At 34.2% G+C, this 15,949-nt stretch overlaps 1 protein-coding gene across 1 annotated transcript in view; it reads right to left on the bottom strand.

Annotated features, from left to right (window-relative positions):
- Positions 1-9,358, bottom strand: part of LOC138692753 (lachesin-like) — a 233,025-nt gene extending 223,667 nt beyond the window's left edge. Inside the window, exon 1 of the mRNA XM_069815947.1 lies at positions 9,271-9,358. Within this exon, the coding sequence (XP_069672048.1) occupies positions 9,271-9,358 (88 nt within the window). The remainder of the gene's footprint in view (positions 1-9,270) is intronic.
- Positions 9,359-15,949: the final 6,591 nt, after the last annotated feature.

Below are 15,949 nucleotides of genomic sequence, written 5' to 3'. Positions count from 1 at the left end.
TTTATTTTATTTTAAATATCTGTTGTTGATTGTGCAGTTCGTGAAATTTATCTGGGGAATGGCTCCCAGTGGAATGTTTGAAGTTGGGTTAACGTTTGAGTGATTCGATCAATGTCACTTTCAAAAATTCGCGCCTGCCATTTTGGTTCGGTGCTCTCAAGTCGTGCGGGATGTTGCGCATACGATATGAATCAATATTGCATAGGCTTAGTTGGAAATCGATAGTTGCAATAACATAATGAATAGCAGTACTTTAATGTGTGTCATTAAGATACAGTTACATCATATGTGATGAGCGTATTATAGTATGGTTGAGCATAAAAACATTTCCTACCGTGCTCTATTTTAATTAATTTTGTTTCTTACAGATACAGTACTTAATGAATTGAAGGGGAGAATGATAAAGTCCTAAGTCAATACAGGAGAACGTATTGAAGGTTTAGAGTCCAATACTATTAGGTGAAGTATCTTAATTTCTTCGACGTATATTTAGGTCATTAGTTGATTAATTTTTATAATATTTTACTAGCAACTTCCTCATATATGTAGGAAGTAAACTAGCACAAAAATATTTTTTTTTAAGTGTGGCTTTGAACTATCTTTTTCTCACCCCTTTAGTTGTCCACAATTTATTTAAAATTTCTCCATTTTAATATGTGATTCATTAAAAGATATATTTAAATTTTGTATTTCGTTATAAATTTTATTCTAAATACATATCCTTGCTCTTCCTATTTGTATCACATCGTCTGAGAATACTTTTTTTTTTTTCATGATGGATAAAATTTCATTTTTGAATTATAGTTGCACTAAGGTGGCTTAAAACTGTTGAATACTTTGCATAACTTTCATTAATTTTCTGGAATTGCTAAAGTAGATATGCTTAAACGAATTAATGTTTGAAAAATGAGGAGAAGTGGATGTGTAGGGCAAACAACTACAGATATTCTTTACCTACATAGATTGGCTCGCATTTTCAGTGATCCACCTTATCATTTAAGTAGTCGCGTGGGTGTCATGTTAACTCCTAATGTTATATGTTGGTTTGTATTATTTTTACGCTGTTGTCTACATTATCCAGCTTATCAGTACCTTCCTGAAAGGGTGTCGGCAATATTACTACATGAAAACTTCCAGTTTATCACTGTCTTTGTTGCGTTAATTTAAATTTTATAGGCTGGGGGTTCTGTCATAAATTAGTCCACAAGTAGTATAGTGTTATTTTTGTGATTCTATACGTGAAATCTCTTACTCTAAAAGATTATGACAAGTAATGGTGCATATGAGTTAGAAGATTTACATAGCACCAGGATATTTCATATTTTAATTCGTTTCTTAAGTGGGGGTCACTCTACCCCCCACGCGACTACTAATGTTACAAATCAGTCCACAGGTATTACAGTGTTACTTTTGTGGAATATATACGTCCAAATTATTACTTAAGAACATTCTGGCAAGTAATGACCCATAAGAGTTAGAAAGTTTACGTGGAACTATGAATTTTATATTTTAATTCGTATTTTTGCTTGGTGGTCACCCCCACGCGAGAACTAATGTCACAGAATAGTTCGCGAGTTCTTAATATTAAATACAAATTAGTATTTTATATTTTTAATATTTTGTATTCAGATCTATCTCAGAAGTTTAGAGAAAACTTCACAACAATGTTATTATATAGCTCGGAGTTCGAAAGCAGGACATTTCAAATTCTAAACCATAAAGTTTCTGCATTTGATAGCCTACTGAGTTAGAACCGTTATTCTGGATGCTCCTTGAACTTAGTGGATATATCACAAGTTAACCAGGAAGCTTTAACTAAAACGTCTAGAGAACGATTTATAAGGTCTTCTTTCAGATAACTAGAAAGCTCACACATTTTGTGGATATATGGAACTCTTGTTCAGGCCTATATCTTCCTCTTCTTCCCTTGTACGAAACTGGTAATGGAGATAGAATTAAATGACCTACAAAGTAAAGGATAAAGGATAGTTACGCGATATTGTATTGATCCTCCTAGATAGGATCTCTCCAGGACACCGCATTGCGACCATATTCCAGCCTATCAGCCTCTTACACAGGTGGACCAGAGAGCAGGGGTTTAAAATTCCAGTACGACCTGTGTAGCCACCGACAGAAACAATTATATAGGATAGTGAATAAAGATAAAGGCACTATATAAACGGAGATTATAAGCTTAATCATAAAATTGAAAGTGTATTCAGTGTAATGTACTAGTATAAGTTGAAAAAAAAATACCATCGAAAGACGTGGGTAGATCATGAAAATGAAATGTCTGATTACAGAATTTCAGAAATGCTTTATGTGAAAATCTAATAGGAATAAGTCTTATGACCGTTCACTCTAAAATTAAAGGAGAATAATTATTTAACAGAAGTAATATATTTCATTTAATAAATTTCATAAGTTTAATATAAATGCCATGAGTTCATAATTTTTTAATTCTAATTTATGTTTAACTTGAAGCTACATAATTTTATCATCATCTTCAGCACTCGATGTTACCATTCGAAATTTTAAAAGCTAATACTACTACTACTACTACTACTACTACTACTACTACTACTACTACTGCTACTACTACTACTGCTACTGCTGCTGCTGCTACTACTGCTACTGCTACTACTACTACTACTACTGCTGCTGCTGCTACTGCTACTACTACTACTACTGCTGCTGCTGCTGCTACTGCTACTGCTACTGCTACTACTACTACTACTGCTGCTGCTGCTACTGCTACTACTACCACTACCACTACCACCACCACCACCACCACCACTAGTTACGATGGTGATGATTATTATTGTTGTTGTTTTGTTGTTTAGTCAATTGTCCGAAGACAGGTTTGAACCTCATAAGTAACACCCATAAGGCATCATGCATGAGGCAACAAGGCCAGAAGGTAATGGAGTAGGATGGCCAGTTCCTTTCCCCCTCCTATGCATACATCGCCGATTACCTACATATTCCACTAATCAGACTTCAGATGCATTCTTCCTCTAACACACATCGTCAAGTGAGATGTACTGCCTGATAATAGATATACATATCAGCCAGAATCTCAATCAGAGCTAAATTCTTCTCCTATAGAGTAATTTGAAAAAAGGAGCATCTTCTTAGGACCCCTGAAAAAAGAACTAAGGAAGAGACTAGTGAAGTGCTTTGTATGGAGTGTTGCATTGTATGGTGTAGAAACTGGATACTACGACTAAGTGAGGAGAAGCGAATAGAAGCATTTGAAATGTGGATATGGGGAAGAATGGAACGTGTGAAGTGGACAGACAGAATAAGAAATAAAGCTGTGTTGGAAAGAGTGGGTGAAGAAAGAATGATGCTGAAACTGATCAGGAAGTGGAAAGGAAATTGATTGGGTCACTGGCTGAGAAGAAACTGCCTACTGAAGGATGCACTGGAAGGAATGGTGAACGGGTGAAGAGTTCGGGAGAGAAGAAGATATCAGATGATAGACGACATTAAGTACGACACCACCAAGTACGATCAATTATAGCCACTGCCTTTAAAGATGCCGATTGCTACACCTTTGAAGAAGTACATGGTCTCTCCGTCACTGACAGTACACGGCGCATAGATATAATAGCTTTCAAGGAATCTACAAGACCTGGATACATAATTTATCTCACTGTGCGTTTCGAAACGAATGAGGAACAGCCAGCAGAAGTGGATAAGGGAAAAAAGAATATCTACAATCCTACTATTCCCTATTACCTTCAAAAGTACCGGCTAAAACAGCTTGAAGTAATCGGGCTTCCGGTTGGAGCAAGAGGTACCGCTACTCTCTTAATGAAAGATGTGTCTAAAAGGCTTGGAATACCTGCATGTATTATTCCGATTGTAACCTTAGCTGCATTGAAAGGATCAATTGCTCTCCTAAAGCATCACCTATATTCGAAATGAAACTACGTTTATTAGCATTCTTTACTTTTTGTAAATCTCACCTCTCTCTCTCTAAAACTAGGTATATTTCCACTTATATAAAAATGTATTTGCAGCTATGTACTTCTAGGAATTTCATTGTCAAAACAAAATAAATGGTTTAATGAACCTGTAAACATTTATATGGTAAGCACTCTCTGCCTCTTGCGGCAGCTCACGAATGGTGAGAAGATGTCTAAATTAAATTCTAGTAAAGAAACAAATAGGAAGGCAGAAAAAAGGAAAGATTGGAGAAAAATGGGTTTTGAGTGAAAGACCTTCCCTTGGGCAGAACACTAAATGAATGACTGCAGATTCATTTAAACCCTTTAGTCTTCAATCATGATCTTGGAGCAACAGTAACAAATATAAATGACACTCGGGAGGAAATTAAACGCAGAATAAATATGGGAAATGCGTGTTATTATTCGGTTGAGAAGCTTTTATCATCTAGTCTGCTGTCAAAAAATCTGAAAGTTAGAATTTATAAAACAGTTGTATTACCGGTTGTTCTGTATGGTTGTGAAACTTGGACTCTCACTCTGAGAGATGAACATAGGTTAAGGGTGTTTGAGAATAAGGTGCTTAGGAAAATATTTGGGGCTAAGCGGGATGAAGTTACAGGAGAATGGAGAAAGTTACACAACGCAGAACTGCACGCATTGTATTCTTCACCTGACATAATTAGGAACATTAAATCCAGACGTTTGAGATGGGCAGGGCATGTAGCACGTATGGGTAAATCCAGAAATGCATATAGAGTGTTAGTTGGGAGACCGGAGGGAAAAAGACCTTTGGGGAGACCGAGACGTAGTGGGAAGATAATATTAAAATGGATTTGAGGGAGGTGGGATATGAAGATAGAGACTGGATTAATCTTGCACAGGATAGGGACCGATGGCGGGCTAATGTGAGGGCGGCAATGAACCTTCGGGTTCCTTAAAAGCCATTTGTAACTAATTAAGTCTTCAATCATGTAAAGATTCAGAAGTAGTTGGACTTCCCGATCATATGTTGAGTATGATGAAAGAACAACGCTTAACACAACACAGACCAATCATAAGAAAAACAGAAATAATACCTAGTTCACGTGGAATATGTTAATTTCTTAATTACAATGAACGTCTCAGACAGGTACATTACTTTAAGTACTAGATAAACAATTTATTTCCCCACCGGAAAGCAACAGCCTTGGCTACAACAGCATTGTTCTGTTTAGCTTTGTCATTTTATAAATCAGGAAATAAATAGTGCGTCCGACGTGAACTGGTTTTAAATATCATTCGCGAGTGACAAGAATGCCCCCGGCATAGTAGACGAGCAGGCGAGGCGTTGGGTGTAATGGAGGACACACACGTCAACGCCTGCGAGCGATTAGCACGCAACTAGCATTACAGCATGTGTATAGGGTTCGGGAGTATCGGGCTGTTGACTTTCTGTATTCAGTTCATAAGCTCAAGGGCCACATGAATTCGAAGAATGATGCTATTATTGTCACCTGAAATCACAGGCGAATGTAATGAACAGCCCTAACCTGCAGGGATATAGTACAGTACGTAGTTTAACTCTTCTAGAAACAAAAGTGAATTATTCGTACTCGTAAAGGATAAATTAATTTCTTAATCCTGAACTTATAATCCTGTGGTCTCAGGTTAGATCCCCGGTGTACCTCCGATTTTTAACTTATGTCGAGCAAGTCCGTGGTCCAGGTAACACAAGGATTTTCTACGAGAGTTCTGGTTCACCATCCAAACAAATTTTCATCATCTCGTCGCTAGTGTAGCGTAGACAGAACATAATATTGATGTTTTTCATTCAGTTCGCTCCAAAGAAGATGGGTTACTGGGGTTGAAGGGAAGCTATAGCATCTCTCTTCAAAGATCGAATGTTTCCTCATCCCTCAGAATTAGGAACACTTACGCAATAAATGACCAGTTTTATTATTTTGATCATCGAATAATATTTTCGATTAATTTAATCAAGTGTGCAGAGAAATTCATGTCGTGCCTCATGTTGGTGTAAGAACGAGTTTTGTTAACGTTGTGTCAATTCAATTCAATTCAGTTCGATTTTTTAAGCCATTAAACATACAGTGATAGGCTTCGTCACAATACAGAAGGGAAAAAAATACATTTTAAAATACACATATAATTGAAAACAGTAAAGTTTAATTAGAATGAAAAGAAAATATTTTGAAACTCTAAAAATTAATGAACACACTTCACTCATAATGTAATATTTGTAACTAAATGTAAACAACTTTATTTATTAAAAAAACAATTTCATATAAATTTATGTTAAGAAACTCATCTACAGAGTAGAAAGGATTAATTACAAGCCAATTATAAAATCTAGTTTTGAAACTACTGGTTGGTAACTTATAATATTGACTGGGAAGCTCATTATATAATTTCATCCCCATGACAGAAACATTTGTACTAGTTTTATGTAATCTACAGTATCGAATATTAATTTGTTCACTATTTCTAATTTTATGATCATGTATATTGGCTACTAATGAGTAATTGTCTATATTTTGTCGAGTGTAAAGAACTAGGTCGTATATATATATATATATATATATATATATATATATATATATATATATATGACAGTTAATATCTGTGATTATTTGAAAAGTGGTCGACAATGTTCAAGATAGATTGATTGACATAGAATAATTCTAATGGCTTTCTTTTTCAAAATCAAGACACTCCCAATTTTGCTACCATTTCCCCAGAAAAATAAAACATACCGAATTATCGACTGAAAGAACGAAAAGTAGGCACATCTTAAATAATTTTGAGAAATGCTAGTCAGTAATTTCTTTAATAAATATATAACTCTTGATAACTTTGCGCATATATATATATATATATATATATATATATATATATATATATATATATATATTTTCCCATGTTAAACTGGAGTCTATAAAAAGTCCTAGAAATTAGGTATAGTTTTGTATGTTGTCCTTTTTTATTACGTGATTTAGGCTAAAAGTTATGTTGATAGTCTTTTCTTCATTAAGCAAAAAACCATTAGATCCAAACCATAAACCCATCTGTGATAGAATATCATTGGTTAGAGCATGTAATTCATTCAGATTAGAGCTAGAACATAAAAATGTACACGAATCAAACCCTGTATATTGAGATATAAACCACTTATGGTTATTATTGCATTGTTATTATTTGGTGATCATGTGGAGTTTTCTATGTGGCCTGCGTTTGGGGGCGCCACCTTTGAAAAGCTCTAGTGACCAGAACTCCTTGCGGCCAGATATTAGTGTCCAAAGCTCGTGTAATATTGTCATGGATTATAGGTGCTAAATGTTATACTTCAAAGAGAATTTTTGCAGAATTGTACAGAATCTTGCACTCTCCATGCTGCATGAAAGCTTCATTTTATACTACAAAGAAAATTTTTGCAGCATTGTACAGATTCTTGTACCTTCAGATTTCAAGGGCGGAAAATAATTCTTGAAAAAAAAATTAAGTTTTATTCCATATAACTTATTCACTAAATTCTCTACCTCTCCTTACCCTCTTACTCCTATCCTGTGATAGAGTAATTTCTTCGTTTCGAAAGAAACATAAAAGTTTGGATCTGGCAAGGAATGCAATACGAGAACGAAATATGAACATTTGCATTCATTGGGATGGTGTCTAGCTGTTATGTAGAAGCAAAATTTATTTTTTAAGCTTCAATGACACCCAAAGAAATTATCCTACATCGTGCTAACTACATAACCATGGTGACCCACCATTAGGAGATGTCCTAAATGAGAACGGAAGGTAGCGTGAGAATCGAAGCTTGAAAGCAGATGACGTTGGTTGTGGCCGTATTGAGGAATTAGGGAGGCTGGGAAGGAAGCTGTCTCGGCGCGGTTGAGAGAACTAATCACGTTGGGAGATGATTAAACTGTGGGTTTCCATAGAAACACAACTCCTTTGGGACATAAATACAAGATGTGAAATTTATTAAAACTTCACTAGTTTTGATGAAGCTTTCATGCAGCATGGAGAGTTATTCTTCAGCGTTCATCGTTTTTGTTATTAAAAACACGCGTTAATTAATCCACAGGCATTTCGGCTGATGAAGTGTTAAACATGCAGTGCCACTGAGTGGGTCGATATTGTGTGTTGCTTTTCGTGTGATATGGTGGGTACGTGAAAAAAATTTCTGCAGTAATGTTAGGATTAAACATTTGTTACCATAGCTACACAAACTTTCTCGTTATGAATTATCTCTAATTTTCAGTAATTATTGCACGTTGCCAATGTATTCCCACTTTAGATTTGCATTCAATTGTCATAACAAGGAAAATATATGTACTGTGAACCTAATTTAAAAAAGGCGCATTATATACAAAATTCACTCTCCGTAACCTCAAAAATTACATATCATAATGAATAGTTATGAATTATGAGTTTTTAATATAGGCATATATTACAGGAGGAACATGTACACCCACATATAATAAGAGCTACACAAAGTTTATATCAGAACTGTAAAATCCAAATTAAATTACCAGATGGACAAATAACAGAACCTATATACACAACCAAAGGTGTTCGACAAAGGTGTGGATTATCTCCACTTCTATTCAATATATGTCTTTTAATAGAATCGTTCAAGAACGGAAACAAACAGTAAGCCTGAACAGTGGAATTCCGATAACAAGGAATAAAATAGTCCAAACTAGGCTATATTTTATTCCAATGATCAAGTGTTACTATCAGATTCTGAAGACAACCTACAAATAGCAGCGTACCAACTATTTAAAATCGCTAGAAAATATGATATGAAAATCTCTACATCAAAATCCAAAACAATGGCAATGTGTGGAAAAAATATACAACGGGTGAAAATTGAAATTGATGGCAAAATTATAGAACAAGTGTCTGACTTTTCATGTTTAGGAAGTGTATTTGCAGAACATAAGAGTGATATTGATATTAAATTACAAAAATATAATAAATTGAACGGTATAACATACAGACATTTTAGTAAACAGATGATAACAGGCACTAAATTAGGATTACATAACATTACGTCAAAATCTGCTCTCAAATACAAAAGTGAAATTCGGATTTTAAATAATAGAAACTCTCATAAACTTGAAGTAGCCCAAATGCGTTTCTTGCGATCATTGTTAGGAGTCACTAGATTAGACCACCAAAGGAATATTTCAATCAGAGAAAAACTTGGAGTACCCAGTTTAACTGAGGAGATAACAAGATCCAACAAGAATGGAAACAGCATCTGCGGAGAATGGAAAGAACTAGACTCCCAAAATTAGCATTCCAGTACGCTCCAACAGGACATCGAGATCAAGGACGACCAAAACATCGGTGGAAAGACCAAGACCATCTTCGCTAGGTTCACCGTCACAGGCCATTTTGACGTAAAACGAAATTGTTCATGATGATGATGATGATGATGATGATGATGATGATGATGATGATGATGATGTGAAATATAGGGTAAAGAATGATAATACTGTGATACGAGTAATGTTGTGATAGTTCTGTTTGAGAATTTATTACAATTTTACTGAGCGAGAGAAGGACCGGTTTTGTGCAGTAACTTGTCCACGTACATTCCCTTAATAAGTTCACGCTAAAAAACCGATCTCCTTCTCGCTCAGTAAAATTGTAATATATTCTCAAAAATAACTATCACAATATTACTCATATCATAATATTACTAACCTATACCCTCTCTACATCCGTTCTCTGAAGTAAGTCCAATTTTCACTAATTTATAGCGCACAGTTTGGCAGACAACAATGATGAATCAGATGGCATGTATAAAACAGCCCTTCTGGTTTTGTTTTGATTTCATTGTATTTCCCTTGTTGACAGCAACAGTAAAACAGCGGCATTAATTAGCAGAGAAATTTTGTTGCTTTCTGCAATTTTTTCATGGGAGCCACATTCACAGACATATATTATTAGGCTATATCGACATGCTTAAATCATTGTTAATGCCGCAAATTGAATGAAGATTCTGGTGATTACCTGTACCAGCAAGATGAAGCACCTCTCCACTACCGCTATGAAGTTCATTACTCTCAAATTCGCCCCTTCAGAACATTTGGAGTGGATGAGTGGGAAATATAGGCAATGATTTCATGAAATTGCCTCCACTATCCCCTGATTTGACCTTATACAATTTTTTGGGTGGAGGGTTATTAAGGGACAGAGTAGATGTGCTGCCCCTATGACAAGCCTGCATTAACTCCGAATTAGAATTCAAGAAGCCGCAACCATGGTGACACCTGAGTTTATCAGAAGTGTCTGGTAGAAGTTGGATTATCGCGTCGATTTTTGCCGAGCCATACGGCGCGTACATGAGCCATTCTAAAGAAACAAAACCTGGGTACCTTTTGCATCAAAATTACCTAAGAAAAGTTGGCATATTCGTGAAAGAATTATTAAAATAGGACTTATCTTCAGGCAAATGGCGTGAGGTAATATATTATAGCGCTTGGATAAGAAGCCTGATATAGTTATGGATTTTCTCCATTGGTTTAGTCCTTTCGACAGCAGTATGACCCTGGGATTCACTCATAGTTTAACAGAATTGAATGCGAAAATATATGAGTAGCCTAGTTTCAAAGACGGCCAAGACCATTTTTTATTCGAAAGTGGGGTTAAGAGTTATTTTTGTGAAAAATTGTACGTGTAATCTGAATTTTCTATTATTTTCTGTCAAAATCTGACAGAAATGTGTTAAATTACGCTTTAAAAACAAGCATTCATTACAAAGCCGGCCACCTCCTAAGCGACGATAGCGACCAAATTCACGTAGAACCAATCAGAGATTTGAATTAGGTCATGTGACTGAGCAGGTGGTTATGGGATATTGGAGAGTATATTAATAATATTGATTCCTTTTTGTTCTGTGCAACAATATTGAAAAGCAATAACTTTACTTGTAAAGCGTAAGTGAATTCCTGCAGTGTTTTCTATAAATTATAATGTGAAATTACTTTCTATTAATAGTAATACACGTTACAAGAGCGGTATGTTAACGTTTTCATGTTCGAGGAAAAGATTGAAAAAGCGAAATGTAGTTGAGCTTTTTTAATTTCCGAGAACATGAAAATGAACATACCGCTCGTTTATCGTACATTATTTTGTGCGAAGATCGTTTATTACATACCTGAAAGACGAATTTCTAATTAGTTGCAATGAAATCTCCATGTTGGTTTCTGTTTAATGACGGCAACTTCGGAAAACCAAAATATCTTTCTTCAACATTGTTGCTATAAAATGTTTTCTGTGTTTACTATACTCCAGCAGGCCGTAATATACGTCTGTCTTTTTTTTCCCCCAGTCTATAAATGCGAACTTAAAACAAACGGTAAGGTTATGTAATGATTTATTTTTCATTTTAATATTTTAACAATATTATTTATATAACATATTGCAGTAATAACATCCGCATCTGGAATCTTGTTGATTTTTTCACGGCTTCCTTAATGTTACTTGTATCAGGAATGCAATAAGTTTCGTGGAGTAGTAGACTTTACTTAATTTTTGCAAATATTTAAAAACAATAATTAACAGTGCAATTTAGGTGAAATTGCAGTGGTAAGTTTCCAATTTATAATTATTACTATGTTAAACGTCTCTAAAAATAATAAGTTAAAAGCCTAAAGCAGTAAAATGAATGTCGCGCTTAAGCGGTAAGAAGAGGTAAATTGTTATGTGTGTTACGTTGGGAATAATGAATGTAGTATTTCACACTTACCGCATATTGGTTCTGTGCGGAAAACAAACAAATACGCACAATCTCGCACAAAAGTAATTTTATAACGTTGATTTCTTTTTATTCTGTGTAACAAATTTGTAAAGCAATAAATGAATTTATGAAGTGTTTTCTCTTTATTATGTTGGAATTTTTTTAAATTAATATCATGTGGTTGCACTAATATAATATACTTTTCTTACAATAAATACGTTTCAGATTATTCTTAGAGAGTTAAAAGATATTGAAATGTTTAAATCGCTCTGTCTCCCTATTGAAAACCATGGAGTGTACTGTTATTTATGTTACAAAAACAGCTACCGCTCATCCTTTGTTACAAAGCTGGCCAAGTGCAGTTTTATTTTTTAATGATCTCATTTATGAAAGATGAAATATTTAAATGAAGCAAATTATTTATTCTAAGTTGCCAACATATTGTATAGAAAAACTGAACTTCCTAAGTTGGCTTTAACTAAAACTGCTTTTGGCCTCTAATGAAAATATTTGACAAATGGATATGAACGTCTTTGTAACTAGGCTACTCATATATCGTTAGGAGTAAAAGTGGCAAGAAGTTACGAATAACATTCTTACTTCTACAACAGCCGATTATCTGGAAAGGAGGGAACCTGAACCTTCCGTTACTCTGTTCTACTCTATGGTGATGGGGACAACTTTACTTTTTAGAGAGTAAGCGGAGAATAGGAGACTGAGATCGATAACCGAATATGATGAAGTGAGGTGAGTAAAAAGTTAAGAAGGTAAACACAAACAAGTATCAGTAAGATGAAAACATGAGGAAGATAAGAAGAATTAAAGGAAAAGAAGGCAGAGAAAAATAAAAATTGACAGGATGAAGAGAATAAACAGAAAATTTAATAAGCTGGACTCAACGAACGAGAAATCTTGGAGAAAAATACGGATGAAAGAGAAATGAAGAAGAAACTACAAAATGTAAAGAAATAATAATTTAAGAAAATTGAATTAAAAATCAGAATAATCCTACTTCTTACTGACTTTTCTGCAGAAAATGTAAGTATCATTGGCTCAAAAGTATTTCGTCGTATCTCATTCACCAACAATTCTATGAAAGACTGACAATAAAATAAGCAAATAGCTCAAGGAACCAAAGAACCAGTAATCCTCCAGATGCCCGGAGTGTCTTTCCAACACCCTCTGAATCCATTGTGCTGCCATTAACAACACGTTCTCGACACTCCATATTCTGAATCTGGATTAGAAACATAGAATCACGGCCTGCTTTCCTTCATAATCTGCTTGAGCCGCGAGTTGTGTATAATTAATGTTGTGACGTATCGAGAGAAGTCGGGGTGGAGGGGTGGGGTGGGATCATCCATGCGTCAGGTTGGCAGCAGTGCTCATCCACGTGTGCAGTTTGCCGGGTCTAATTGGACCGCATCCTAATTAGTCAGTGACGCGTACATTGACTCTATTGTTGTTTGTGAGACAAATTAAATGCAAATTGTATTGTGGGGAGTTGTTGCTTTATTGGCACATATCAAAAATACACAAATGGTGCTTTAAAATTTTACAATAAAATTTCCAAATGTGTTTACAATCTAATTTCAGAAGAGAATGGAGGTTTGTAAGAGATAACATTTGTGTGCGAGGCTTCTCGAATTACAGAGTGAATTAATGAATGTGTGAATAGGGGATGGTTCAGTGGGTGTATGAGTTAATAAATGAGTTACAAAATACTTGTAAGAGAAGAAGTGAACTATTGAGGAAAATGTCGATTCCATGAGCGACAGGAGTATGTGAATAAATGAGCGAGAGAGTGACATTAAGTCAATAGGTGAGTGAGTGAGTGAGTGAGTGAGTGAGTGAGTGAGTGAGTGAGTGAGTGAGTGAGTGAGTGAGTGAGTGAGCGTATGAATGCTCACTAAGTAAACAAATGGATGAATGAATATATGAGCAAAAGAATGAATGAGTGAATAACTAAATGCATGTATGGCTGAAATATTAAGCGAAAGAATAAGTAAGTGACTTAGAATGAATAATTAACAAAATATTGAGCGACCGAATCTGTAAGCGAAAATTAAGTAAATCCGGAGAAGAGAGAGTGAATGAATAGCTGACGGAATAAGTAAAAGTGAATGGGTGATGAATGAGTTACTGGATGACTAAGAGCCAATGAATGATTGAGAAAGTAAACTAGTGGACAGTTCAAAAGTTTAATAAACAATTAATTTAATAATAGAACATTTTACTTAATGTGATAATGAATTAAAAATGCAGGGATCAGTTAGTGAATGAGTTAATAAATTATTGACTGAACAGTTGACTAAGATAAATGATCAAACTCGTTAATGAACAAGAGACTACAAAATTCAACAAGTCAACTTATTAATGAATATGAGACCATATCCATATATACTGTATTATTACTAAGTGAATTATAGATAGCAAGCGAAAAAGAAACTAAACGAGTGAATTTGTTAATCAATTAGTGATAGATCAAATGAATGAGAAACAAAATTAGTCAATTACTTAGTAAATTATTGAATCAGCAAGTTAATGAAAGATAAAATTATTGAATGAGTTAATAAATGTTTTAATGAAAGCTGAATCAGAGATTTAATTAATCAGTGAGTTAATAGTTTAATGAACAAGTATGTTTTCTTTCGTTCTTTCTTTCTTTCTTTCTTTCTTTCTTTCTTTCTTTCTTTCTTTCTTTCTTTCTTTCTTTCTTTCTTTACCTTAGTTTAACCTCTGCCTTTTTAGGTTCATTTATATACAAAGGTAGGACTTATTTTGAGTACAAAGCACGTACGGTCAGAAGACCCGTTTATTTTATTTATTTATTTATTTATTTAAATTTAAATATACAGAATAAAGAAATATAATTACAAAACAAACAAAGAGAAATACAAATAAAATAATACAAGCAATATAAAAAGAAGATACAGTAGTATTTACAAAATTTGAGACCGAATGAGCAGCGCTCGTGCTCGGTCGCAGTTCAGATATAATATTAAAATAAAAAGTAATAATAATAATAAATATAAATAAGTAAAATAAAATAGGAACTAAAATATAATTACAGCGGCAATGGAATTATATAATATAATATTAACACTAGAGAAGAATAATATCGCACGTGAAAAGTAGGACTAATATATATTTTAAAATTATAGAATACAAATAATATATAGGTTGATTAATTCATACACATAGGTTATAAATTTATTTAATCAAATTGAAGATATTAACACGTTTCTAATTTTCTTGTTATATGTTAGTGGGTTACATGTTAGAAGTTCTGGGTGTAATTTAGTTAAAGCATTGTACAACCGAGGGCCAAAATTTATGCTATGCTTTAGACCAGCAGATATGAGACATTTAGGTATTGGATTTTAGAGAAAATTATGATAATATAAAATCTGTATGTATAATATTACTCAATAAATCCATCTATCTATCTAATCCATATGACCCATGCCACATGGCCAAGAAATATGTAAGAGTCTAAATTATTAAACGAATTAATGAATGATTAATTTAACAAGTGAATGGTAGATCAAAATTATAAAGAGTTAATGGATGAATGATAAAGTGAATTCAAGACTAATTCACTAAATGAATGAATAAGTAATTGATTGATGAAATGAATGAGAAACATAATTAATGAACGAGTAAATAAATATTGAATGAACGAATGAATGAAAGACTAAATTATTGAATGACTTTTTAATGATTGGCTGAGCAATTAAATGAGAGAATAAATTATTGAATAAGTTAATGAATTATTAAATGAGCCAGTGAATGAGAGAATAACTTATTATTTGAGTAAATAAATAATTTAAAGATCAACGGAATGAGAGACAAAGCTAGTGATTTGGCTAATTAACTATTGGATGAACTGAATGGGAGACTAGTTATTAAATGAGTTAATGACTGAATGAGGTCCGCCTCCTTGGTCTTGAGGTAGCGTGCTGGACTCCTGATCAAGGTGGGCCGGGTTCTATTCTCGGTCGTGAAGACGAGGGGGATTTAATTCGAACTTCTTCACGGGCACTGGTTGTCTGTCCATTGTCCAAGTGTGTGTGGTGTCTCGTAGTAGCCTCCAGGTACCCTGACTCAGTAAACTCAGTGTGTTCAGTAGGGTTGTGAGTTTAGGCAAAATAAGTCTCAGGCTGCGATGGCGAAATTAGTAAAAAAAACCGTCTTATTTTCGAATAATCGTGTAAAGATGCTTACTATAAATTTAAAT

Source organism: Periplaneta americana, chromosome 17 (genome assembly GCF_040183065.1).
Source record: "Periplaneta americana isolate PAMFEO1 chromosome 17, P.americana_PAMFEO1_priV1, whole genome shotgun sequence".
Taxonomy (NCBI): Eukaryota; Metazoa; Arthropoda; class Insecta; order Blattodea; family Blattidae; genus Periplaneta; species Periplaneta americana.
This window is presented reverse-complemented; position numbering and strand designations above follow the sequence as displayed.